Raw genomic sequence first — 27,962 nt, forward strand, 5'->3', positions numbered from 1 at the left:
TGAAAAATAGGATGGGATATTCAGAGGAGGGTGTCGTCAGTTCCTTTTGCATAGTTTCTGCAATACAATGAGTGCTTTCAGATTCCAGTTACTCTTAATTCCTCTTGCTTCTTCATCTGTGGCTATCTGAGGATTTGATAGCCCTTTCTTTTAGTTCCTTTTCTAACTCAGCTTAAGCTCAGACTTTTAAAATTTAGCTTATATTGTTGGAGTTCACTGTGTGTAAGGCTGCATGGTTTGAATTCCTGTTTGTGTCCAGGCATGTGAGTCAGCATCTTGGTTTGCTTTAGTTTATCATCTCCTATGCATGTTCAGTCTCTGCTGGGAGAAAAAGCTTTCGACCTGTGCACAGCAATTAGAGTTGAGGTGATCAAGTAAACATTCCTATGTATTAGAATGAATTTGAGAAATTTTATTTTTCAGGACAGGATTCTTTTCTTTTTGCTCTAGGGAAATAACCCACCTGTCTATTCTGCTCCCCTCTGCAGATTGTGCCAGAAATATTTGTGGAGAAGCAGCATGGGAAGAAAATTGATTTATTTTAATCCAAATAATAGATTTAGTTTTCTAGTGAAAATGGGAAAAAGTTTTATATATTTCCTTAGATGCTACATAAAGTCTTAAGATGTTGAGGGAAAGATGATATGGGAATTAAAAGGAGGAAGCATGAAGCACAAAAATTGCCTTTCTTGGTGTTTGATGTTAAGAGACTTGGTCGCATTTAATGGCAGATTGGATAGATTACACAAAGTTCTCCCACTCCCACCAGTAACACCATCCCACAGCCTATAAAAGCACATTCTACTTTGTAGCAAGTTTCAATGTTTTGCCAGTTGTATTAGGAAGACGTCTCTGCCTGTGTGCACCTTTCCAAGCAGGCATTTAGGTTCGATCCATATGGAGATAACATTGTTGCAGTACTGCATTTTTTAGGCAAACCACCAGTTAGGATGTGCTTCAACCCTTCATTACCTACATAAACTTCCGCCAAGCCTACTCCCTGTTTACCAGGATATCTGGGTGAGTAAAGCACATCCATACTGCAGACATGCTGGAATACAGGGATTCTCAACCTGGGGGCAGCCTCGTCCCCTCAACCAGCACTGTGTGGTGCAATAGCGCATGTATGTATCAGCTCAGACCTGAAAATACTTTCTACGTGTATTTCCATAGTGCTACACATAACTAAAGCTATTTTTTTTCTCTGAGAGTCTTCTTTCTGTGGGGGAAATGTCTCTGGTGTAGCATTCCTAGTTTCTAGGGTACTGAACCACTAAGCTGTTGTGTTTGTAGAAGTCTAGTATCTGGTTTAATGGGATTGTTTCTCTTTGTGTAGTCACTCCAGAAAAATGACCTGATCTAAGTAGATCATTAGCTAAAGTGAGAGTTTTTCTTCTGACACTGTCTTGTGTGGGGTCCAATGGGGAACGTGTCCACTAAGGGTGGACTCTGGTGGGAAAACACTGGCCCTAAGGTTCTGCTCTGAAACTGGACTATGAACCACTCAAACCATAAAACCACCATTTAGATAAAACTGAGGCTCTCAGATGTATGGACATACTTGTTTTAGGAACCAGGTAAATCCTGGCTACATCATTTCCTTTAGGGAAATTTAGCTGTTGCGTTGCTCAATTCAAGAGGTTAATTGTTTTCATTGTCAACTCTGTAGCAACTTGTTGAACACCAATTGTTAATTAAACTGCTTGAATGCCAATTATTAGTCATCATTGCCATAGGACATTGGTTTTTAATGTATGCTGTAAAAACAATGAAATAAACATAAGCATTTTAATCACTTTTACAACATTTATCAAATCGCTCCAGTAAAGCCTTCCATATGCTGCCTGGGATTGTTTGGTGCTTGCTTATGAGAGCCTGAACAGCAGTCTTTGTCTGAAAAGAGAAGAGAAGAGAAGGGATGATGCAAGGAAGGAAGTATAATGACTGACCTCTCAGAGGTTTAAATGGCATTGGGAAATTCACACATAACATCTACTTTAAGAAGAAAGTTGTCTTTTATATTAGCTGGTTGTCCTCATGACTCTTCCCTTGGAAAGAGATAAAAACAGACTGCAGTTTGAACAGGCTCAAAGTATTGAGATTTATCAAACCTTGGCATTACTAAGTCCAAGCAGCCTTTAACGCATGCAGATACTAAGTTTGTGCCATCTCCTTCCCTGAAGGTTTTCAATATCCAGGTGCTGGATAATGCCTGACTAACCTAATCTGATCTCTAGCTGACCTTGCTGGGACCAAGAATTTGGAGTAGGAACCTCCGTCTGTCCTTCCCAACATGAGTTCTTCTGCAACTGTATCATGTACAGCATGCACACAAGAAGATAATTTGTATCTAAATTCTGATTATATTTTTATACTCTACATGAGACTCAAATGCAGGTTTATGAAGATAATACATAGAATATTCTGTATTTCTACTAGGGATAAGGAATAATCTCCCTTAGTTTTTCCTCATGTATTTAAACTTGAAATAAGTAGCTACATACTCTGGTAGTCTACCCAGAGTGATGGTAGAATATCCCTGGGAATAGAAGAAATGAGTAGCCAAAATTTCCCTTACAGATTCATGTCCAGACTGATTTCCAGGGCAGGATCAGATAGAGGTCAGCCAGGACATGGCTAATTTCAAACCTCATTGAAGTTGAGTTTTCTTGAAATATACGAGCCATGGAAGATGTAACCATACTTCCACTGAAGTGGGTGGTCAAAGCTTGACTTACTAAAGCAAATCAATGTCATGGGAAATTTGAGAGTCACTTTTGCTGGTACACAAAATACTGTTCTCCCAAAATACAAGAATATGGATAACCATAAGGGCAGTTTTAGCACTAATATTGTTTCCAGCCTCCTAAACCTGCTGAAACTGAACTCCACAGCTTGTTGGGGCAGTTCCCTTGTAACCGACCAAACCCGTCTTTCTGGTTTCACTACTGTGAAGCCCAGCACAATGGCAATAGCTCCTTAAAAGAAACGGGGGGGAGGGGAAAAGGAAAGAAAAGAAAAACTGGCCATCTGACATCGTTTCGGGGGCAGTGAGGTGTTTTTTACAGCAGTGATTCCTAAAAAGTATTTTGATCTGTGTAGTCCTAGGCCATAGCAGATTTTATTATATTTTTTTGCATAGAGCTCTCCTTTCATCTTCCATGGAGTTTTTTTTTACAAGTGCATTTTCTGTATATATTAGTGTTTTGAAAAATGCCTAAACCTAGGATCTGTAAATGGTTTTATGCTCCTGCAAACCACTGCTTTTACCAAGCTGTAGGTACTAAAAATATTTTTCTATTTTGAATGAAAATTATTTTTAAACATTTTCCTTTTGTCAAAGTGGCTGAAGCTCTTCTGGAACTTAGTTTCTAGAGCCCCATGTTATTTAGAGAAGATTCTGAATGGTATTTGTTATAAATGAAATTTATTTTCCTTGTTACTGAAAACTGAATTTAAAACAATAGTTGTCCTGGTTTGAGCAAGGATGAAGCCAATTTTTCTATTACTGATTTTTTTTTTTCTGTCAGTGAGCTCTCTTTTAACTAGCAGGAAGTTTTCCAGCTAGTGGACGGATATTTTGTTCTGCTGCCTCAGATGCTACAGGAGCAGAAGAGTCATATTTGCAGCTCCCCCGTAGGGAGGAGTGGACTAGACAGACAGTAAAATTGACCCAAGTATTCCATTCCATATATCTATGTAAGCTCGGTGTAAGGTCAGAGATGACAGAAGTCAACTTCTTTCCTTCTTCTTCTTCCATTTTCTTCTGTCCATAGCTGGCGTCCAGGGATGACTCCATCTATCCATCTCCTTTGGCCTCTAGGCCCATGCATTCCTGACCCTCACAACTCTCCCCTCAGCTCCCATCTGCTCTGCCACTCTCTCTGGCATCTCCGGGACATTTCAGAACTGCTCACAGCTCAGGAGATGCCCTGGGAGTTGCTGGGGGTGGAGGGACATGATACGGGCTTTGCACATTCCTGCACACATTTGTATATATTTGGACATTGTTTCTTTTATAATTAATTTTTAATTAAAGCTGTCTAGTTTAGTTTTCAATCCAGAAAGTCTCTTCCCTTCATTTTCTCTCTCCTTCCCTACCTGGGTGGGAGGGGGAAGGGGACTGACAGCATTATTGTCACTGGGTTAATTGCCAATCCTGAGTCAAACGTGACAATAGTTTACATCATTTCACTTATCAAAGTTATCAAAGGTATGGGAGAAACAACATTAGCATCCCAAGAAGACAGAACTCACATTCTGAAAGGATGAGAGCATCCCAATCAACTACTACAAAGTCAATACTTGTAGGTACCCGTACGTTAAATGCTGGAGCTGAAGTGCCCATTGCTTTAACAGGCCAGTAAAACTCTATTTTATCTTTATTCAACCATACAAAAAATGAGTTTCAAGTCCATATATAACAGAGCGCCAAGTGTGCAGTTCAATATTGCCAGGAGAGCTAACTTACCTTTTCAACTAACTCCTCTGTAGTTACATTTGGATCGTAAGGGATTGGCTCCCCAATGTATGTGCGGAATTTAACTGGGAGTCCTCCGTATGGAGGAGTAAACGGCAATCGAGTGCTTTCATACAGCTGTCTAAAGAGTTCTGAAATAGTTTAAGGGAGGAAAAAGTGAGGTTACAGTCACAGAAAACACAATCCAAACTTGAAATCTGATTAATATGGAAGACTTCTTGAAAATGCATGCTTTCTCTGACAGTCAGGAAGAAATCACAGCATTTAGGAAACTCCACCAAAACAAAGCTTGATAGACTTGATAGATTGCTGAAATAAGGCTGCATGAAAGAACAAAATCACACAGCACAAACCAGTTATGCACAAGCTGTTTCCATATTGGTGATACTTCTGACCCACAGCAAGCATGTTAAGAGAATCCAAAGTAAAGCGAAGTCTGAAAAGCAAAATCTAAGAGAAAAATGAGAGAAACCTAAAAGAAGAGGGGAGAAAACATTCCAAATACTTAAATTCTGAAGTTCTTACTTCTTTCTTTAAACATCCTATATCCTTCTCGGACATTTTGAGTATACATTGGAATGATGGGCTAAGGAATCAGAAAGAAAAAAAAAGAGGAAAATGTTATACCAGATTTGAATTTATATTTTAGTGCATTTTAATTCAGCTAAAAAACCTCAGCTGGATACAAAGGATAATTATCAGTTAGGTAAGCAGCAAACAAAAAATCTTGTAAACTCCAGAATAGAAGTTAAATTCTATTTCTCAGCTCCCACAAACATTGCTGTTTTAAAGTCACCATTTGTAAGGAAAACGACTGACATTGTATTAGAGGTTTATACCTTTCATTCTGACTGCACATTACAAAATATAACTGAGATTCTAAAAAAATAACTTGTATGTTATGTGTTAATTGCAGTATTGCTGACTGAACCATAAAATGAAGTCGTGCAGTTTCTCTGTCTAAAAAAAAATAGTATTCTTTTAAAAGCATACAACTACTCGACACTAAAAATACCACACTTAGCTTCAGCTACTGTTTGAATATTGTAAGTCTAACATTTAAAATGTTTGAAACCCACCTATCAGGTAGACAAAACTCTTTAAATTTTAGGAATAGTGCAAGAGAGCTGGATCACCCCTGAGAAATTTAACCGAGACAAATACATGTCCCAGAAGTTCACTGAGTCTTAACATTAAATAGTAACACTCTCCTTCTCTGACAGCATCACTGTAAACGTGAGCTCAGGCTAGTAGATATCAAAGGAGAAAATACTCTCTGCCCTCTGCGTAGCAGATAATCCTATGCAGTATCTGTTTTACTAAACATACAAATGACCACAAGAACCTTTCACACTGTTGAGAACCTTATCTTCAATGAATACCCAAGTCATTTAATTAAAAAAAAACAAAACAAAACAAAAACAAACTCTGTCAATAGAAGGTGCTAAGAATTTTAGGTACTACTATTCAGCTATTTCCATGTAATTCTAAATTATGGAAGTCTGAAAGGATTAATAGGAGTACTAATAAGAATTTTTGTGATGTGTTTTGACCAGGGTGGCACTCTATATTAAAGTGCACTCAGAGTATTTTAATTCGATTTTTATCTAAACAAAACCTAAACAACGTATTGTGTTGTAGAATTATACTATGGGGTTCTAAGTGAAGTGAAAACATCTGGCAAAAGACTGTTGAAATGTCTGAAGTAGCTTGAAAGACAGATATGAAAGCAAAATTATGAGGATTCACTCAAGTTGTTAAAGTGACACCTCTTTCTGACTCTTTATTATTAAATTAATGTACAGGAAGAAAACAGTGTAAGGAAATTCAGAATGCCCATATCAATTAGACTGGCTTTATCCTATTCACATTTTGATATTTTCTTAGTAGTGGTGAAGTACAGGCCTATACAATATAAGAAGTATTGTGACTAACATTTACTAGCCCACACTTCTGAGAAAAAGGGCAGGAGAGGGGAGCAGAATGTAAAACATGACTTTAAAAAGGCCACATAAGAAGACAAAGAAGCAGAAATAGGACTCCCAGCCTAAAATTGCTTTAACCATTGGATAAGTGCCCCTAAATTTATTCCAGAGTTTACAGAATCACAGAATGTTAGGGGTTGGAAGGAACCTGTGGAGATCATCAAGTCCAACCCCCCTGCCAGAGCAGGACCACCACAGAATCTAGGGCAGGTCACTCAGAAATGCATCCAGATGGGTCTTGAAAGTCTCTAGAAAAGGAGACTCCACAATGTCTCTGGGCAGCCTGTTCCAGTGATCTGTGACCCTTACAGTAAAGAAGTTTTTCTTCATGTTGAGGTGGAACTTCCTCTGCTTTAGTTTGCATCCATTGTCCCTTGTCCTATCACAGGGCACAACTGAAAAGAGATTGGGCCCTCCTTCTTGACAGTTACCCTTCAGATATTTATAGACATTAATAAGGTCCTCTCTCAGTCTTCTCCTCTCTAGACTAAACAGCCCCAGGTCTCCCAGCCTTTCCTCATAAGACAGGTGTTCCAGTCCCTTAATCATCCTCATAGGCCTCTGTTGGACTCTCCCAAGTAAATTCCTGTTCCTCTTGAACTGGGGAGCCCAGAACTCGACACAGTACTCCAGGTAGGGTCTCACTAGGGCAGAGGAGAGGGGGAGGAGAACCTCCCTCAACCTACTGGACAAGGTTTCAGAGATAGATAAGGTTATGAAGAAATATTAATCTGAAGCTGCATTTTGCATCTCTAGGTACTTTGTATTGTGGATGCCTCATCCCTGGAAGGGTTCAAACCAGGCTGGATGGGGCTTTGAGGTATCTGGTCTAGTGGAAGGTGTGCCTGCCCATACAGGGGAGTTGGAACTAGATGATCTTTAAGGTCCCTTCCAACCCAAACCATTCTATGATTCTATAGCACAAGAAACCAAAGCAAAGTTTGAGAAGCAACAAATTGGATGGGGCAAGAAAGTGAGATAATTGCTCAAGAAATCTGAAAGGGGTGGTAAGAAATTCAATTTCCATGGGAAGAACTCATCTCCCTGTACAGGTTATCCTACGTAGACAGAAAAGGATTATGTTTATGTGGAAGGCCAATGAAGAGCACTGCAATTGATGAGCTATACATAAGAATGTAAAGAACAATGATGGTATGAACTAATAAGAAAGCAGCAGAAAGTTCACAGCAAAACAGCTGAATCTTGGAGGTGTACCAGTATTGTCAGACACAAAGAGCACTAGGTATGCTAAGTCTAAATTAAGACAGAAAACTCCTTTCTAGAGGTGATGATGAGGAGAAATGGCAGTTAGGAAAAAGAGACGATTGCTGCTCTTTCAGCTCTATGCCATCCCAAATGAAATGTGTCAGAGAAACAGTCTCACCATGTGAAATGTGAAATCAGATGGAAGAAGTAGAAGTTTGTATTTGCAGATCATAATTCATATGGAAAATGTAACTGAAACTGTGGTCATGTGTACATTAGTGGGGTGAAAACAAACAGAAGCACAACTCTAGAGGATGCTGAGGTTCTGACATCAACACATTTCAGTGCTCTGTTTTGATGTGTAACTAATTCTTGTTTGGTACCATTGACTGAAGGCCCATTTGCAATTGCGAGTATTAAGTCCCACTTTTGGTTTCATTTCAGCCAAAAAGAATGAAGCTCAGGTATTCTAACATTTTCCATGATGTGAAAGAAAGCATGATAAGTGAGTGAGATGGAAAAACTGCTTCAGAAGTGCACACATGATTCAACCTCAGACACTTATGTAGACACACCTTGTGTTAGTTGATGCAATCTTTCAAAAACATGAAGAAAAGAACAGGTAAGAACAAAATCCTGGACCCTTCCGTAATTAATTAGAACAACAAAAGATAAGGATAATGTATTCAAGAGCCATAAGAAAATGACTGGGTATACAGAAGTAAGATAAAGATAGAAGTCCAGTAGGATAAGAAAAATGAATGAATCCTTATGGGAATATGAAGAAGGATGACAGTGAAGGTACCTGAAATATAGTCAAGACAAGAAACTGGATGCCTGCATGACGAAACTGTAGACATGGAACTGCAGAGGCAGATGCCTTACAACAGTCAGGAAAAAGCTATACAGTTCCATAAAAAACCTTGCTCCCTACAGATTAATTTGCTTGAAGAAAGTGGAGGGAAAAGAAAAAGAAAACTGTACTCTGAAATCTCTTCTTCTTTCTGGAAGATATTCCAACAAACACTCCTAAACTGCTTTTTATAATTAAGCATGTATGCAATAAGCATAAACTGGTTTTGGTAACATATAATACTCACCACTTTTGCCTCTAGAGCAAGCTGTGCAAAGCCTTTTCGATTCCCCCACATTAGCTGATAACTTTCATCACTGAATAGTGCTTCTCTGACTCCACCTGGTGAGATGGACACCAGGTGTCCATTCTTCAGTGCAATGAGACACTCTTCCCTTGTACCTGGCATAACACCCGTCACTTTGAGTAATAATTTAAGTCCTGCAATCAGTAAGTAGCAAATACATATTGTTATAACAATATAACGCAAATATTGCTTATGTGTGGGAACAAGATTACAGCTAAATTAAAATGTAATAGCAATATATTTAGACTAAGACAAATTTGTACAAAGGAAGTAAAACACCTATGGAGTAAATAATGGCAAAATGACAAACACGACAAGTTTTTTTGCCCCAAAAAATAAAGCAGCTTATCAGGAGCAGCTCAGTAAATTAATGCCTCAACATGCCATTTTCTGTAATAATTCATTATTAGCCATGCAACCAAAACTTGTGCATCATAGCTAGAAATCTCAAAATAAGCATCTATTCCTTCCTCCTTCTTTTAATATATTTTAATATAGAAAAGAATATAAACTTTCAGTACAATAAACATTACTACAAAAATAAATACCTGATAAGTGACTACTCCTAGTGCTCTTTAAAAATGTGATGTTTAATATTTTAAACATTGAGGTTCTGAGTTGTTATAATGAGTATTTTTTTGTTAAATTGTAAACTACGTGGATCAAATTGAACTGCTCTACAGCTCTTAAGATGCATGAATGGCAGAAGTTAGCAGGGCAGTTTCAGCACTGTGTGAACAGTCTGGTGAATCTCCCTCATTTCCACAACTGGGATTTCTCCAAAAGAAAGACTGAGATCCATAGAACCACTCTATGCTTTCTTGTATTACCTCCACGTTTTAAATCTATCAGTTTGGAAACCCCATGGAGAGCTTCAGCCAAGGAGAGCTTCCCCAGTCTCCAAATTCACTGTTCCAACATCATGGCTTGAAAATAAATTGTTTATATTAATAAATGGACTGCCAGAAATGGTGGCTGGGACCACAACAAAGGTCTGCAGCAGAAACATTAGAAGACAATGGAATAAACAGTGCCACATCCTGTAACTGAATTGTATTTAATCTTAGTCAAGGCATTATGTTTGATAAATCTTTCTGTCAAAGACAGATGTTGATTTTGTTTAATCCCTTTGTGATTTAGAATTTGAAGTTAATCATGCTCACTATGTGGGCTTTTACTGCCTTGAAAAAAAATGGCCAGTATTAAGCTGTCACCTCCCTGATCTACATTAATATTATGTTGAATAATTTAGGTGCCAGCACTGATCTTCATCGGTATACCTGTTGAATTCTGCTTCTTTGTGAAAATTAGCTATTTATTCCTACCCTTTATTACTTAGCTGTTAACCACTTATTAATGCACAAAAAGACCTCTCCCATGCCTGTAATTAATCCAACAGACTGAGGTTCAGCCTATGCTCATGAGCATTCTTCAAAGAACCAGTCTGTGAAGTTCAACATTTCTCTGCAAAAAACAAGTATGGTAGAGCAAGAGAGAGTTAGGGAGAAGTTCCAGTCAGTCTATTACTTTTAGTCACATTTCCTACTAATGCAGCAAATGTAGAGGCATAATCTCCATTATTTGTGGTCTTTTTTATCAGTTGTGTTTTCGGTAGCCTTTTTATAGGTTGACACCATATTTGCCACCTTCTGTTCCTCTAGCATGAACATAATTCAAGCAGTATGTTATATACACATCAGAAGTCCGGAAATCACATAGCTGAGAGTGTTGCTTGGTGTGACAGTAGTTTACTATATATTTGTAATAAAAATCTGTGCTACAGAGGCTTCAATTTGAACCAGTAACCCCTCATTTATCACCTAAAAAGTCTCCTTTGCAAGATTCTGCTAACCTTTATCTTCATTTAGGGGTCCTCTTAAAAGCCAATAATCTCTTGATGACCTTTAGCTATGCCTTGATATTTTTAGTACTACTAAGTATGCTTTAGCAAATTCTTCCTCATCATCTTTCTAGCAGTGCCTTAATATGTTCTTACTTCAAACTTGCTTGACTTTATGCTCTTTGTTTTCAGTGTTTGGACACAACTTCCTTTTCTGAAGAATGTCCTTCTACTTTTAAATAGCTTATTTTACTCTTTATTTTTATAATAATTTTTAATGTAAGTGGTATAAAGGTGCCTTTAAATAATCTCTCTGCTATTCCTTCTGGATGCTCTTTCTTTATGCCTTGTTTTTCTGAGAGCAAATGAGATTTGCTTTCCTGTATAGTCTCCTTTTCACAATGGAATTATTTGTTCGTCAGCCTACAATGTGTTGAAGGTATTGTGGTGGTCAGTATTACAGAGGTCTCTTCAACAATAAAATCTTCAAGTAAGTTTTGTACTCTAATCAAGGCTTTGATGAAAAGACAGATTTGATGTCATACCCCACTGTAATGTCTACTCAGTGTAGAGGACATGTAGATAATTGATATCCTACCACTTAGTGGGCTCTTCTGCACTCACAGCCTATTGATCATTAATATAGTCCTGTCCTACACCTTCTACTGAGGCATAACATTTCATCTCAAAGGGATGTTGGCTTTGGAGGGTCTACCAGTATTTTTATGACTTTTCACTTAAAAGACAGGATCTTCTACCCTGTTTGCCCTTCTGCATCAACCAGCTTTTAGCTTAAATGTCTAAAAGCAGTATTTTAGTATAAAAGCTGTCTTGATAGTGTAATAAATGTAAACTTCACCAAAACCAGCAATAGGTTGAGTTAATCCAGGATGCTTAAATACAAGAGAACATGTCCTTACCTGGTAAACGAAAGACAAAATGATCAGCTACTGACAAACAGAGTCTTTTTTTCCAGAGAAACAGCCTAGACAAAAAGTAAAGGTAGTCTATAGGAATAGCTCCATGGTAATACACAAGGATGCCTGGACCTTCTGGTAGGTTTTCCACACCATGAAGCTCATAACCTGTTTGGGATGGAACGGAATACACTGACAATGATAGCTGCAAATCACTTGGCAATTTAAAGAAAATTCTTTTCTGTCCTTTGTTAAATTACTTTCAGAGAGTTGTGAAAGCCTCTGCCACAGATTTTAAAAGATTTAAGAACTTTTGGTCGATAACAAAGAGAAAGCTCCTCAAAAACCACAGGTGATTGGTGGACTAATTTGTTGGTCAGTTTAACCACTAGATCAGACCTGAAACTGACATTTTCCCCCATGAGGGGACTAAATTAATTATTTCCCATTAGCAACTTTTCCCACTCCAAAGTACAATAGTTAAAAAAACCCAAACAAACAAAACAAACAAAAAAACCCCTATACTTATGTGAAAACACTTCATTGGCAAAATGAGATGCAGATGAGCAGCCAGGATACTTTCCTGAAGTGTGGTGGAAATGTGAATCTCCATTTTTGTTAGACAGAATGAAAAGTTTGGGATTTGACAAAATAAAAAGTTTCTCTGGTTGAGATGTTTAAGTCCAAACCAGAATCTGTAAGAATCCCAAAGAGACATTCTTTCCACAAGAGTTACAGGTTTGGGGAAGAATGGCTGGAAGGCTGCTTGGCAGAATAGGATCTGGGGATGTTGATTGACAAGTGGCTGAATATGAGCCAACACCATCCTGGCTTGTATCAGGAATAGTGTGACCAGCAGGAAGTGATCCTCCCCCCAGACTCAGCACAGATGAGGCTGCACCTCAAGTACTGTATTCAGTTCTGGGCCCCTCACTACAAGGAAGACATTGAGGTACTGGAGCAAGTCCAGAGAAGGGCAACGAAGCTGATGAAGGGTCTGGAGAAAAAGTCTTATGGGGAGTGGCTGAGGGAACTGGGGTTGTTTAGTCTGCAGAAAAGGAGGCTGAGGGGAGACCTTATCACTCTCTACAACTACCTGAGAAGAGGTTGTAGTGAGGGGGAGGTTGGTCTCTTCTCCCAAGTAACCTATCCCTATCCAAGCAATAGGACAAGAAAAAATGGGCTCAAGTTGTGCCAAAGGAGATTTAGGTTAGCTATTAGAAGAAGCTTCTTCACTGAAAGGGTAATAAAACGTTAGAATAGGCTGCCTAGAGGGGTGGGTGAATCACCATTCCCACAGGTGTTTAAGAGCCATGTAGATGTGGTGCTTAGGGACGTGGTTTAAGCACTGGACTTGGCAGAGTTAGGTTATGGTTGGACTTGATTATCTTAAAGGTCTTCTCCAACCAGAATGATTCTGTGATTCTGTATTCACTTCACAATGGAAGGGAATTTCCTCACAGACATGGACTTCTGTAAATCCCTCTCCTGACTCTTCCTATGTTTCATTTAAGTTTTAGGTGAAGCCAGACTCAGAGACTAATGTATACAAAGGCTTGGGAAAACCACAGCATCTGCCAACTAAGAGCTCTCTTCCACCTTGTCTGCCTTCATCTCCATCCCTACTACAGCTCCTATCATGAGCCATTCTGGGAGAAGGATGGGAAAGGAACATGCAGAGTCCTACCTAGAGGTGGAGAAAGTTTTATACTGCAGGATGTTCAAAGATGAAAAAGCTGTGAGGAAGGACAGCAACATAGATAACAGCCTGTTATTCTTCATCTTTAGGGCAGCAAAGTTAAGTCTTGCTTTAAGTTAAGCAAAGTTGAGCCTTCAACTACATCTGTGGGAAGAACAAAACCCTAGGGCTCAGCTGAGGATCTTCTTAGGGAGCACAGTGTGTTGAAAGTATCTGAAGGTTGAGTGTAATGAAACTGAAAAATCAGGTTACTTTTAAATTCTGCCACAGTACAAACTTAAATGTGATATCTAATTATTTATCGGTCCCTACAGCTCTTCAAATTATTTTCAATTATAACACAAAGTAGTTGTTGCCAACTAAAAAGACACTAATTACATTTCCAAGTAGTTGTTGTGTTTTGGCCATTTATCAAGTGGGTTTTAAGCAGCTACTACGGTAAAAACTAAATCACATATCTATCTCACAATTGCATTCCTAAAACTAACATTGACACCACACTGCACTCTCATACCTTATACAGAGAAGTGCACCTGCCTAGCCACATAAGACAAATTTACCTTGTGTAAACTAATTTATCCCTCTCATCCTGCTTATTCTATGTTGCAATCAGTCTTTTAAGCAAATACTTTTGAGTTAGATGCCATACAAAGTATAATAAATGTAATTTCTTTGCATCCATTTGGAAGAAATAAAACAGTATATTAAAACTCGTGTATTTACTATTTATCGTAATTCAAACCTTCCAACAAGCTGTGTCATACTTACCATGCCAGATTCTTGCATATACATCCCAAAACCTTGCTATACTTTTCCTTGCACTATCCCAGACTTCACTCAAGGGATCATCTTTTACCTCACTGTTCCTCTGATATATTAGAAGAAAAATATTAGTAAGGTAAAGAAAAAAGAGGATTGTTAAAGGAACTATAAAAAAAACTAATATTGCAGAAATTGTCAGCAAGACAATGATCACATGAAAAAGGTATTTCTTCAGGTATTCCACAACAGTCCATTCTTCCAATATGTAGGCAAAGCAGCTTAGGATGGTCATCGGTATCTGTCCTGAAGCACAGGATTCTCTTCTGCCTATCACGTCCTGCATGGACCAGGAAAAAAAAAAAAAAAAAGGAAAGAAAAAAAAAGCGCTCTAATTTCTCTAATCATGAAAGTTTCTCAATTTAGGAAAAAAAGTTTTCTGTACATAAACCTGATGCCTGTTTTGTGTAGCACAGAGTCAAACCTTTTGTCTCTCTGTCATGCTAAGATAGCTGCTGGTGCTTGCCATCCACTGCCGATTTTAAAGAGTGATGAGGTTATGTTATGTTTTTATGCATCATGTTTATACATCCAGATAACATATGCTGAAAGGACAAGGGCTGGAGTCCAAGGAAACCTCAGGATCCATGGAACATGGCTGATCAGATGATTTCTCTGTATAAGTAAGGCTTACTTATTAGAATCTCAAAAGAGGGTATGTGGCAATATTTTCAGCATCATTAGCCAAGAAGACTGCTACCAATGGCTGGGTTCTCCCAGTCCTCTGCAGGGAATCCAGCCTGGCCTTCTGGTCTCTCCCAGTTTGGCAGCAACCGGTGGCAAGGGGAACAAAAAACAGAGGGAGAAGCTGAAGAGCTGCAAGCAAAACCTGGGCAGCTGTGGCCCCTTCCCAAGGTCTGAAGGTGCCTGAGATAGCATTTGGAAGTGCTGGTAACACTAGGAAAAGCAGCTCTTCACCCCTCATCCACACAACCATGCCAACACACCCTTCTTTCAAATTTTCCAGCTCTGGCAAAGGCCAAGTGGGCTTGACGGCCCTAGTGATATGTTTCCCATTTGCTGCTCCCTAGTTAGTCTGTTCCTACAGCTCAGCCTGCGGGTCTGACAGCAAGTAGTGGTTTCTCTGGAATGCAAGAGCACTCTAGCACTGCTAGCTGATTTTAAGAGTCTTGAGCATTAGCCAGAGATTTAAACATTGTGATCAGGTTCAGTAATCCTTAACTGAATACAGCTTTTATTTGCCTCAATCAGGTTACTACTTATTTAATGAGTAAGATTTTCTGCTCCAACAACAGAACAAGTATGTACAAGAAACAAATCATAGTTGCCACAGTCAGTGCCAAGATCATAACGTAGAGAAAGTCCAAACTTCTCCGACTTTGTCTTCAGCTATGTATTTAAATGAGCAAGCCTGTGATACACTACCCACTCCACTTTTGTTTTTCTTCTTTGAAGCCCTCAGTAGAATATAGGAGTGGACTGATGTTAAAGCATGGCTCTGATCAGAGTTATGGAAGACAAGGAGCACAGCAAACAGTAAAAGCAAAAAGTAGCCACGAACAAGCACTATACTCTTTAACATGCAGTAAGGCAAACAAGCCCCATGGCAAACCTTGCTGATAAGTTGCTGTAAAAGCAATAAATTTGGTCTTTCAGACTCCAATCAAACATGTCCTTACCTCAAACTTTTTGAGCTCTATGTTGGGCACCAAAAAGGACTGTCATGGTTTAACTCCAGTAGGCAGCTGAGCACCACACAGCCACTTGCTTGCTCCCCCCCCCTTCAGAGGGATAGGCAAGAGAATCATAAGGGTAAACGTGCAAAAACTCTCAGGCTGAGATAAAGGCAGTTTCATAGGTAGAGCACAAGCTGGAAGGATAGTAAACAAGGAGCTCAAAGGAAGCAAGCACTGTATCAAATGATGCTCAGCATGGCACAAACAAATAAAACCAATGTGACTAAGAATGTCATGAGGATTAATACAGGATTGTTGATATCTTGATGACTGGTGCCTGGCTAAGATATAGGAAGATCTGGAAATCACCACTGAAAAGAGATTTTATCAATAACATGAAAGAAATAACAGGAACAGTCTACATGATTCAGATATTCAAGTCTCTAAAGGTGTTTAGGAAGGATAAAGCTGATGGCTGGTGCTACTCTATAGTAAAGAAGTTATTGTTTAAAGTTGCTGATAAGAGCAAGGACTGCAAATCCTCTAACACCTGCAGAGCATACTGTGCTGTCAGAGCCCAGGGAAGGACATGTTAAGTGCTTGTCTCAGGATATATGGTGCTTGTCTCTACCAGCCCAAGAGATAAACAGTGTATTCAGACACTGGTTTGGTGTTTGTCTTGAGACATCTAAGAGTTAAGCACGATTTATTGCTGTACTAAAGAGATGTCTCACCAACCCACCAAACCATTTTACTCAGCAAGTCCCCAGATGTGCCAACAATGTGGCAAATGCTGCATGAAGGCAACTGCAAACTGGGGAGTTCCGTGGGGGATGTGCTGAGATTGTAGACACAAAAGCACACAATCGGTGCCACAGCTAGCACTGAGCAAGGACATCCAGCGATAACCAGGCCTCGTATTAACTGCGGCTCAGGGAGTGTTTTCATGTAAATCACCAACTTGGCAGAAAAGACTTGAAGTCTATTCAGAGGAGGTGATAAAGAATTTCACTACAAAAGTGGAACAGTGATTGGGTAACCACTGTGGCTATTCCAGGAATTAACTAAATAAAGGAGAAGAGCATCATTCTCTAGATGCCTCCTAGGACTAGACCACCACCCCTCTTCTACTGTGAGACCAACAGGACTCCACTGGAGCTCTGGGTGGTGACTTTCCTTTAACTCTTTATTTCCTTTCCTGATCCTTCTCTTTTGTAGTTTAGGGTTAGCTATCACATCTGCTATAAGCTTATGACAAATATATAGTTATAACTTTTACCAGCTAAGCTCTACCTAAAGAGAAGCCTATTTGTGCACCCGATACTGTATTACCTTTGTTTTGCTCTGGCAGGATTGCAAAGAATCTCCATGTACCTGATTATCAGATCATGACACTATAGTGAATGTACCAATAATAATCCCTATATGATATGGGATTAATACGGATATAGTGATCACTGACAGGAACGTGATGATCAACAGATTATATAATCTACCAACATTTTAAGACTAACCAGTCCAGGTACCTTCTTGTACCATTCTTTTACATTCTTGTCACATTCTTTTAAAAATACCTGAAATTCCCTCTGGCCTCCTGAAATTAAATTTTTCAGTAACTCTTGAAAGACCAGGGAAAATCCAGAGGACTGGAAGAGGTTTAAGATTATTCCAGAGTTCCCAGACACAAGTAACTACAAACTCAACAGCCAGATGAATTGCTGGCAAGATTACTAAAAAGCTGGTATGTGACCAAGGTAACTGATGCAACTCTATAATTTTGTGGGAAACAGATGTTGAGAAAAACAAGGGATCTCCATTCTTTGAGGAAATGGGAGGTTCAATAGCTTGTACAGGTGTCATGCACATACAGTGCTACTAGGGGCTTGTGAAAGAGTCACTTCAAGCCACAAATCAGCTGGAACTTGGAACTAGCCCTTCCACCAGCTCCTTGCCGTATGTTCTCCCCACCAGGCTGGTCTCCAACAGGATCAGCTGGCTCCCTGCTAACAGAAGGCTGTGAAAATGCTGGCACAAGCAAAACCCCTCTTGGAAACAGCCCAAACTTAAGTTGGCCTACAGGGATTATGAGCATACATTACGACTGTCACTTGGCATTTTGATTAAAAAAATAAAGCTCATTAAATTGAACACAGAATAAATGAATAATGTAATCAACTGACATGACAAAAAAAGTAGCCATTAGCGAAACCCCCAACAAATACAAGTTGAGTCTACGGTCTATATTATTGAGCATTTTCAGAATTTTCTCCCAATATTAATAGGATGCTTAAATTGATCAATGTAAACAATGTAACATCCCACTGATTCCACCTTCTCTATCCCAGTTTTTTTTATGTAACAGAAAAGTATTTGCTGGCTGGAAGACACGTACATTTAACATTGTTTGCTCACAGACTACAGTATAAATGAACATAGCAACTTATTAATTTCCAATTTTAAGTTGAATGTAGACACTAATAAAATACTTTAGAAAGAAATTAAAATATGTAAATGTGCAAAAATATGTTTAGAAACCCAAAAACCAGGTATTAGCAGGGCAGATTTGACTGAGGACATAAGAAAGTAGTTGTGTACACAAGGAGTGAGTTCAGCATACACCAGCCAGCTGGGTGGGTGGGACACAAGCCGATTCAACATCATTCCAGTTGAATCCAAGCCAGAGTGGAGAAAGAATAAATGACTGACTAGAAGTAGCATGGCTTTTTTCTATAAACTGGGTGCTCAACCAGGTTTCAGTTCCTGCTCCCACAGTTCAGTTGTATGCTGCTTCCAACATTTAATAAGGAAAGAATGACGCCTGATCACTGAACCCTGACCCTTGTTTTCAGACAATATGATGCAAGTCCAGCGCAGTAAATGCATCCCTCTGTGCTGCCAGTATAACATCAAAGGACAAGAGGACAGAACTTCTATTTTTGACATGTTCTACTGGCTAGCTCACACCAGCCCCTTGCTGAGACTGAAAACACAATTTTGAAGCATCCTTTCTAGCAAACACCATATAGCAAATAATTACATAATTATCTGAGTGTCTATTACAAGGCTATTACTACAGACCTGCTTGAGTACACACTGGAAGACAATGCAAGGGTGTTACCACAACATGTTTACTACTAACTGTTCTGGTTTGCCTCAAGTCCCAAAATTTAAGAGAGGAATTTCTCTTCCCCTTTTGTCCAATCTGAGCCAAGAGCAGCCCCCATGTTCTTCAATACTGAATATCCCATAAAATGTTAACAAGTGGGTATAGTGTTTTGTGAACAAACATTTTTTAAATTGTCTCTATTTTTCTCATCCCATCTAGTGATGGACTTGAATTGTTACTGTTCTGGGAGATTTCATTCTTCACCTAGAGAACAACATCTGTGTTGATTTGCAAGATGTTTGTTTGGGCTCCACCTATAAAGCATATCGAATTCCAGAATAATAGCTGTATCCACGATGTAAAATTACAGGTGGTGTCAGAGGGAGACAGAACTAATGTCTCCCTACTTACAGGGGAGCTCCCATTACAAAAAAAAGCTTCCTGTCATTCAGCACCCCAGCTCTTGCTGAACCACCATTATAAGGATAATCTTGTCAACACTGTAATCCCCGGATACGGAAGTGCAACAAAGCTGTGACAAGAGACCTATGGCATCGAAATTAGAACCTTGTAGCTGGCTTTCAACCATGCTTAAAGAGTGAATAAACTCAGTCTTCCTGCTTACCAGTTTGTTCTTGGCAGCAGGTTTAGCAGAGCATAGCGGGCAGATGAGTTTCATGTAACTGGAGACTCTTCTGTAGAGGTTTTTTTGACATATGCTTTCTTCTGACAAGCTTCCACTTTCTCTTCTGTCAAAATCAACTGCAAGGGGGAATGATTTAATAGGTACAACTCTGCATCTTTCCTTACAATGTCATTTTTACATTTCCCAGATTTCTGGTGCCAGTTCCACAGAAAATAACTGTTTTGCTGGTCATCACCCACTTTATTTGCCTCTATAAATCCATCCATCCATCTTCTACATTGCTATGTTTCTACAGCCTTCCCTACCTTCATGGACTACCAGTACATCCACTCCAAGCTGGGGAGGAACTTTTTGCAAAGGCATGTAGTGAGAGGACAAGAGGAAATGGATTAAAACTGGTGGAGGGGAGATTTAGGTTAGACATTAAGAAGAAATTCTTTCCTGTGAGGGTGGTGGGACACTGGAACAGGTTGCTCAGGGAAGCTGTGGATTCCCCATCCTCAGAAGTGTACAAGGTCAGACTGGATGGGGCTCTGAGCAAACTGATCTAGTGGGAGGTGTCCCTGCCCACGCAGAGGGGTTGGATCTAGATGATCTTTAGGGTCCCTTTCAACCCAAACCATTCTATGATTCTATGGTACCCCCAAACTAGAAACTATCAGCAATTAGAGAGCCCAGTGCCCTGCTTTTGGTGGCAATTCCCCCTTTTGCACTCACTGAGAGGACCTAACCCATTGTTTCCCGTTTATTCTCTGACAGCCTCAGCAAATACAATTAATGGAATTCCCACGCGAGTTTGGTTCACCACATGCAAACGAGGAACTATCCTGGCTGGGCACCTCAGCTACGTGTCCTGAAATGTGGCAGGCAAGAGCTGGAAGAAGGTCTATGAGGAGCAGCACCTCCGTTTCGTGGCGGCCCCCGTCACGCTCAGGCACAGGTAAAACAGAGCAAGTGGCCGACACCAACATTTACCCCTTTTCTTCGCCTGGAAACGTAATTAACGTTTTCAAACGCCATCAACCTGCGAAAACTAGGGGGGAGGGGGGGCTCCCTCCCTTTCTGGTGCTAAGAGCCCCTGAGGAAAGCCCGTTGCTCGAGTACAGGGGCACTGCCCCGGCGCCTTCCAACATTAACCATTACATAACAGAACAGAACTACAAACATTTCACAAACATTGCAGCTTAACACCCAGCCACATACACTCACATTTGACCAGCAAATTAAATTCCTGATTCACCTATAACAGGGGCACTGCCCCGGTGCCCCCTCGGGGGTAAGGGCCGCCCGCTCCCGCCGCCCGCCCCGCCCCGGCCCCGCTCACCTGCCCGCGGCCGCCCGGCCCGCACCAGGACGCGGCGGCCCGGGCCCCGTCTCCCGGGATAAGCGCGTCGCCGCCCACGCACCGGGGCCCCGGGAGGCGGGACTGGGCCTGGCAGCCCCGGGGGGTTCCGCGCCCGAACCTCCGCTGGCAGCGCTGCAGCGGGACGCGCCGCGCCGCTCTGCCCGCTCCTCTGCCCCGCGGCGGGGCCGGAGCGCCCCGTCCCTGCCGCGGTTACCGGGGAGAGCTGCCCAGGAGCGAGCGAGGAGGAAGGAGGCTCTGGCACGGGAAGCCTGGGCAGCGGCAGCTCGGGCGGGCAGGCGGGGGTAGGAGGCTGTGGCTTAGCCCGAGATGGGCATAGAGCTGGCGGGGCGAGTCCAGAGGAGGGCCACGAAGATGAGCCGAGGGCTGGAGCACCTTTGGTATGGAGACAGGCTGGAGAGGCTTGGGGTTGTTCATCCTGGAGAGGAGAAGGCTCCTGGGGAGAGGACATAGCAGCCTTCCAGTGCCTGGAGGGGCTACAGGAGAGCTGGGGAGGGGCTTTTCACAAGGGCGCATAGCAACAGGACAAGGGGTGATGGCTTTTAACTGGAAGAGGGTACATTTAGATTAGATATTAGGAAGAAATTCCTTTCTGTGAAAGTGACACTGTAACAGGTTGATCAGAGAAGGTGTGGATGTTCCGTCCCTGGAAGTGTTCAAGGCCAGGTTGGATGGAGCTTGGATCAACCTGATCCAGTGGAAGATGCAGGGGGTTAGAGCTAGATGATCTTCGGGTCCCTTCCAACACAAACCATTCTATGATTGATGAAGTAGTGTTTCCTATCCAGCTACTTTGAAATTCCACGCAGTTCAGCCAGTATATCCTGTGGGGAGATGGGATCTAAAACAGCTGCAGGTAGTGGATTTCAGCATTTGCACAGCTTCCCACATGGCCTCCACCACTGTCCATAAGGCAGGAGCACCTGCTCTCTGCTTGGAAGAATGAAGCCTCCCCGGAACATGCTTCCAGTCAGTTTGTGTGGACACTGATTAAAGAAACTCTCAGACAATGGCACTGATGAGTGAGTTGAGCTGGTTTTGCAGAGGAAGTAATCTCTTTAAAAAGCTTAGGAGAACTGGCTGTCACATAGACAGGATATAATTAAATAGAACGCAACTAGAGCATGCTGTTGCAGCTAAATTGAGCAGAGGAAACCTGAAACATAATGGACTTACATATTGTTATTCACCCTGTGGTTAGTATGGCAGAGGCCACATTTAGATTGATAAGACCAATAGGTATCAACTTTTACATTCAGGAAAGGATTAATATGACCTGTTTAAGACAGGTGATAGAATTTCTGATTTGATACAGAACAAGAAATTGAGGAATAACAGTGATTTGCAAATGAAGAGGAGAGGAACCTAGAATCTAGTTTCCCAGGTGAACACCAGAAAAAATGTTTCTATTATTAGAGTCCTCCTCTTAAGATTAAAACGGCTTCTGAGAGAGAACTTGGAGTCTGCCTCTTCCAGGATACAGCATACTGGTTCAGGACTGAAACAAGTCTTGAAGGAGGGCAGAATTGTCCACCAACTGCTGTTCACAGTGTGACAGAAAGTTCTTAAGAAATACTGACCCAAACTTTAAAATGCTCAGAGAAGTAAGCAAGCTTATTCAATAGCACTGTAAAGGGGATTTGCAATAGTTGTCCAGTAGGATTTATCCCAAAGAAAATTCTTCAGCACCTAGACTCTCACCAAACTTTTTGAGTCTTGATTCAGCTGACACAAGCAAATTGGCTTGACACCTTCTCTTCAGAGGATGCAGAGGTCACAAGACAGTGCTGCAATCTTAGCATCTTCTCTTTAGCCACATTCATCCCAGTTTCAGCCCTTGCATAGCTCCCATGAAATAAAATGCATGGCTGCAGTACATTTATTCCTGCACATACATTGTGCTGTACCTGTGACTCAGGGAAGTAGTCACAAACCTGAAAAAAGCACCCACCAGTGATGCTTCTCTGCTGGCTTCTGGCCTCTGTGGCTCAAGGCAGACTTCATCAATGACAGCTTTTCTTGTGAGAGAAGACATTTAGGAAAAACTTGATATACCTTTCCTAGCATGGAGAAGCAGAATCATTGGAGAAGTGGTTTTGCTAGTAAAGAAGTCAAGAGAATGCAGATATAAAGTCTTTAAGTCACAAAAGTAGATTTAGGTGATCAATGCAGATAGAAAAAAGGTTGTACATAACCCTTACTGGCCAAGCCCAAATATAGCTGAAATAAAGTCTTTTGGTTTGTTTGTATGTGTTTTGTTTCCTTGTATTTGCATGATGGTGTCCTATCTTGAAAATAAACTGGAAAGAAATGTAGGAACTACAACTGCTATTGAAAAGCAGATCTGTAATGAAGTAATGTTCACAATGATACAGATATTGAAAAATGCATTGAAATAAAGAGTCTTGAATAGCATGTCATTACATGAAGTCAGAATTTAGGCATTTGAATCTTAAGGAGTGGGAGAAGATATAGTATTACCCTAGAAAGGTTGGACCAGATGATCCTCGAGTTCCCTTCCAACCTGGCATTGTATTATTCTATGATATAAGAGATGAAAAATTTCAACAGTTGAATTTTTAGATTAAACAATGGGCAAAAATTTTAGAAAGAAAGTCCAATATCATTGTACAAATATCTAGAGTATAATCTATAATATCATTAATATAAAGATTCTATGAGAAACTGAGAAAAAGGAACTGGTTGGTATAGTAAACTGTGTCATGTGAATCAGGAATGTATGTTAAACGGGGTGGGGGGAATGGAAGTAACAGTGAAGATTTCCTACCTTAGATGAAACCAAAAGTAGCAACAAATTGAGGTGAAAGAAACAAAAAATTAATAGGGCTGAAAAAGTACTTTGTTATCATTTTAACAAAGGAAATGAGATACAACATTGGCAGATCGATAACAACAATGAAGGTCCAGAAATTTCTAAGTTGAAATGAAAAATCAAGGTTCCGAAATTGTAAGGATAGAACCAGTTAGTTTTCTTAATCTATACAAGAGCTATGTCTAGCAGATGTCATTGCAGGCCCAGTAGTATTTTTTTAGTAGCTTAATAAAGGTAAGAATTCCAGATAACTGAAGAATACCAAGTTTAACACCTATATTTGAGAAAGTAAGAACAGTTTGGAGTCTCCTGTGTTCTGCAGTGCTCAATGTGTTGCAGACCAATATGTGTTAAGTAAATAGTAGTTCAAGACATAGATAAATTGTAAGTTCATGTTTTATCCTCTAATTGTAAATACTGCCAGGCAATCCTTCTGTTGGGAGGAAGCTATGACAGAGGTAAGTATAACCTTAGAGTTTATCTGAGAATTCCTGGCAGGATTAGTGACGTGTACAGCCAGTGTAGAAGGCATTACTGAGATCTTTGAAATATTGTATTTATTCTCTTTCCTTCTTGTTTAGACAGCAAGTGCAAGGCCCTATATACAGGCCAGACCCACATCTTAGGGAAGTCATCTGCCTCCCTTGGGCCAGGATTAAGGATATACAGAGGAATCTCCCTACCCCAGTTCAGCCCTGAGATTACTACCCATTACTGATATTTCAAGTAGGCAGTGATGAGGTAGCTACCAGAAGTCTAGGGACAATGAAGAGAGACTTCAGGGCCCTGGCACGGCTGGCTAAAGGATCAGGAGCACAAGTAGTGCTCTCCTCTATCCCATCTGTTGCAGGGACTGATGAATGGATAAACAGGAAGACCTAGCAGATTAACTCCTGGCTCCAAGACTGGTGCAACCGGGAGGACTTCTGTTTGTTTGATCGTAGGTTGGTCTACAATGACACGAGGCATGGCAACAGGTGGGGGAAGCCTAACCCGAAGGGGAAGAAGGATCCTGGGACAAGACTTAGCCGGGCTCATTGAAAGGGCTTTAAAGTAGGTTTGAATGGGAATGGAGATGAAAACAGGATTACTAGAGTGGAGGCTGGGAGCAGCATGCCAGTGCTTGTGGGTAACAGTGCTAGCAAGTTCTTGCAATCTGTTGACTGAGTAGAGGTGGGGGATGGTGATCCATGTAGTAGCAAAGACATGAGGGGTAGTGATAGGCTGGTAACTACAGAAATGTCTCAGTGCAGTCAGGTGGGAATTAGGGTTTGTCCCCCCAAAAAGTGGCAGGTCAATTGGCCCAGCTGAAGTGCATCTACACAAATGCATGCAGCATGGGCAACAAACAGGAGGAGCTGGAGGCCGTTGTACAGCAGGAAAACAATTATATAGTTGCCATCACAGAATACGTGGTGGAAGGACTCGTACAACTGGAGTGCTGCGATTGATGGCTACCAACTTTTCAGAAGGCATAGGCAAGGGAGGAGAGGTGGCCTTCTATGCTAGGGATAGATTTGAATTCCTAGAACTTAACAATGTGAATGACAGTGTTGAGTGTCAATGGGTAAGAATCAAGGAGAAGGCCAATAAGGCAGACATCTTGGTGGAAGTTTGTGGTAGATCTCCCAGCCAGGATGTAGAAGCTGATGAAATATACTATGAGCAGCTGGCAGAGGACTGGTGATCACTTGCCCTTGTTCTCGTAGTGGACTTCAGCTGCCCAGATGTCTACTGGAAATGTAACACAGAGGAGAGGGAACAGTCCCAGAGGTTCCTGGACTGTGTGGAAGGCAACTTCCTAACACAGCTAGTGAGGGAGCCAACTAGCGAAAGCACCTTACTGAACCTACTGCTTGTTAACAGAGAAGGTCTTGTGAGGGATGTAGAGGTTGGAAGTCGTCTTGGGCAGAGTGATCTATCATACGATAGAATTTTCAATATGTGTTGAAGTTAGGAGGGTCTTTTGCAAAACCTCTACCTTGGACTTCTGGAGGGCTGACTTTGGTCTATTCAGGATGCTGGTTTGGAGAGTCCCTTGGGAAGCAGCCCTCAAAAATAAAGGGGCCCAGGAAGGCTGGGCTTACTTTAAGAATGAAATGATGAAGACACAGGAGCAGGCTGTCCCTATGTGCCGAAAAAGGAGCCGGCAGGGAAGAAGACCAGCCTAGTTGAGCAGGGAACTATTGCAAGAACTCAAATAAAAAATGAGTGTATCAACTTTGGAAAAAAGGGGCAGGTGAATCAGGAAGAGTTTAAGGATATTTTAAAGTCATGTAGAAAGAGAATTAGAGATGCAAAAGCTCAGTTAGAACTTGATCTGGCCATTTCTGTTAAAGACAATAAAATCTGCTTTTGTAAATACTTTAATAATAAAAGAACAGCCAGGGAAAATCTCCATTCTTTATTAGATATGGGGGGGAATATAGTAATGGAAGACAAGAAAAAGGCTGAGTTACTTAACACCTTCTTTGCCTCTGTCTTTAACAAGCAGACTGGCCATCCTCAGGACAACTGAGCTCCTGAGCTGGTAGACAGGGATGGGGAGCAGAATTCCCCTCCTGTAATCCAGGAGGAAGTAGTTAGGGACCTGCTGTGCCACTTAGATCCTAACAAGTCCATGGGTCCAGATGGAATTCATCCTAGGGTGCTGAGGGAGCTGGCGGAAGAACTGGTTAAGCCACTCTCCATCATTTATCACCAGTCCTGGCTGACTGGGGAGGTCCCAGATGACTGGAGGTTGGCCAATGTGACACCCATCCACAAGAAGGGCCAGAAGGAGGATCTGAGGAGCTATAGGCCTGCCAGCCTGACATTGGTGCCTGGCAAGGTTATGGAACAGATCATCCTGAGTGCCTCAAGCGGCATGTACAAGATGACCAGGGGATCAGGCCCAGCCAGCATGGGTTTATGAAAGGAAGGTCCTGCCTAACCAGTCTGATCTCCTTCTGTGACTGGGTGACCCGCCTAGTGGACTAGGGGAAGGCTGTGGATATGTTCTATCTAGACTTCAGCAAAACCTTTGACACAGTCTCCCACAGCATCCTCCTGGAGAAGCTAGCAATCCACAGCTTGGGCAGGTGCACCCTTTGCTGGTTTAAAAACTGGCTGGATGACCAGGCCCAGAGAGTGATGGTGAATGGAGTTGCATCCAGCTGGTGTCCAGTGACCAGTGGTGTCCCTCAGGGACACCAGTTCTATTCAACATCTTTATTGACAACCTGGATGAGGGCAACAAGTCTATCCTTAGTAAATTCACAGATGACACCAAGTTGGGGGGGAGTGTCGATCTGCTGAAGGGTAGGAAGAAGCTGCAGAAGGACCTGGACAGGCTGGGTTGATGGGTCGAGGCCAGTGGTGTGAGGTTCAACACTACCAAGTTCCAGGTCCTACACTTTGGCCAAAATAACCCCTGGCAGCTCTACAGACTGGGGGAAGAGTGGCTGGACAGCAGCCCAGCAGAGAGGGACCTGGGAGTGCTGGTTGACAACCAATTGAACACAAGTCAGCAGTGTGCCCAGGTGGCCCAGAAGGCCAATGGCATCCTGGCTTGTATCAGGAATCGTGTGGCCAAAAGGAGAAGGGATGTAATTCTCCCCCTGTACTCAGCACTGGTGAGGCGTCACCTCCAGTACTGTGTCCAGTTCTAGGCCCCTCACTTCAAGAAGGATATTGAGGTGCTGGAGCAGGTCCAGAGGAGAGCAACAAGGCTGGTGAAGGGACTAGAGGGAAAGTCTTATACGGATAGGCTGAGGGAGCTGGGGTTGTTTAGCCTGGAGGAGACATAGGGGGGGACCTTATCACTCTCTACAACTGCCTGAAGGGAGGTTGTAGTTAGGTGCGGGTCAGGCACTTCTTCCAGGGAACTAGTGACAAGATGAGAGGACGTGGCCTGAAGCTGTGCCTGGGGAGGTTTAAGTTGGATATTAGGAAGCACTTCCTCATGGAAAGGGTGATTAGGTATTGGAATGGACTGCCCAGGGAAATGGTGGAGTCACCATCCCTGGAGGTGTTTAAAGAAAGGCTGGATGTGGCACTTAGTGCCATGGTCTAGCTGATGTGGTGGTGTTAGGTCATAGGTTGGTGTGATAATCTCAGAGATCTTTTCCAGCCTCAATAATTCTGTGATTCAACAGAGCAGTGAGACTGCACATCTATGGTGTTGTATTCCATTATTGTGGGCCCATATGGTATTAAAAGCACCAGCAGCTTGTTTCAAACACAAAGAAAGAAGCAGAAAAGGGGAAAAACAAAACAAAACAAAAAAAAAA

General features: G+C 41.5%; 1 protein-coding gene across 1 annotated transcript; it reads right to left on the bottom strand.

The window, feature by feature from the left end:
- Positions 1–1,639: 1,639 nt before the first annotated feature.
- On the bottom strand, positions 1,640–20,847 carry LOC127381736 (transmembrane protein 68-like). The gene is made up of 8 exons (XM_051612412.1): positions 20,820–20,847; positions 19,475–19,611; positions 14,056–14,386; positions 11,592–11,756; positions 8,772–8,965; positions 5,006–5,066; positions 4,472–4,611; positions 1,640–1,893 (listed from the first exon to the last, which is right to left on the bottom strand). Exons 2-8 carry the CDS (start codon positions 19,526–19,528, stop codon positions 1,789–1,791), a joined length of 1,050 nt encoding a protein of 349 aa, XP_051468372.1. The 5' UTR covers positions 19,529–19,611; positions 20,820–20,847; the 3' UTR covers positions 1,640–1,788.
- Positions 20,848–27,962: the final 7,115 nt, after the last annotated feature.

The sequence above is a fragment of the Apus apus genome, chromosome 2 (assembly GCF_020740795.1).
Source record: "Apus apus isolate bApuApu2 chromosome 2, bApuApu2.pri.cur, whole genome shotgun sequence".
Lineage (NCBI taxonomy): Eukaryota > Metazoa > Chordata > Aves > Apodiformes > Apodidae > Apus > Apus apus.

What these genes read in the sequence shown, in the direction of transcription:
- LOC127381736 (XM_051612412.1), bottom strand. Translation starts at nt 19,528, where the DNA reads ATGAAACTCATCTGCCCGCTATGCTCTGCTAAACCTGCTGCCAAGAAC. An exon ending in TTTTGTCTTTCGTTTACCAG is followed by an intron (nt 8,966 to 11,591) that starts GTAAGGACATGT and finishes TACTGATTGCAG; the next exon opens with GACTTAAATTATTACTCAAA. An exon ending in CAGAGGAGTTAGTTGAAAAG is followed by an intron (nt 1,894 to 4,471) that starts GTAAGTTAGCTC and finishes TTCTCTTTTCAG; the next exon opens with ACAAAGACTGCTGTTCAGGC.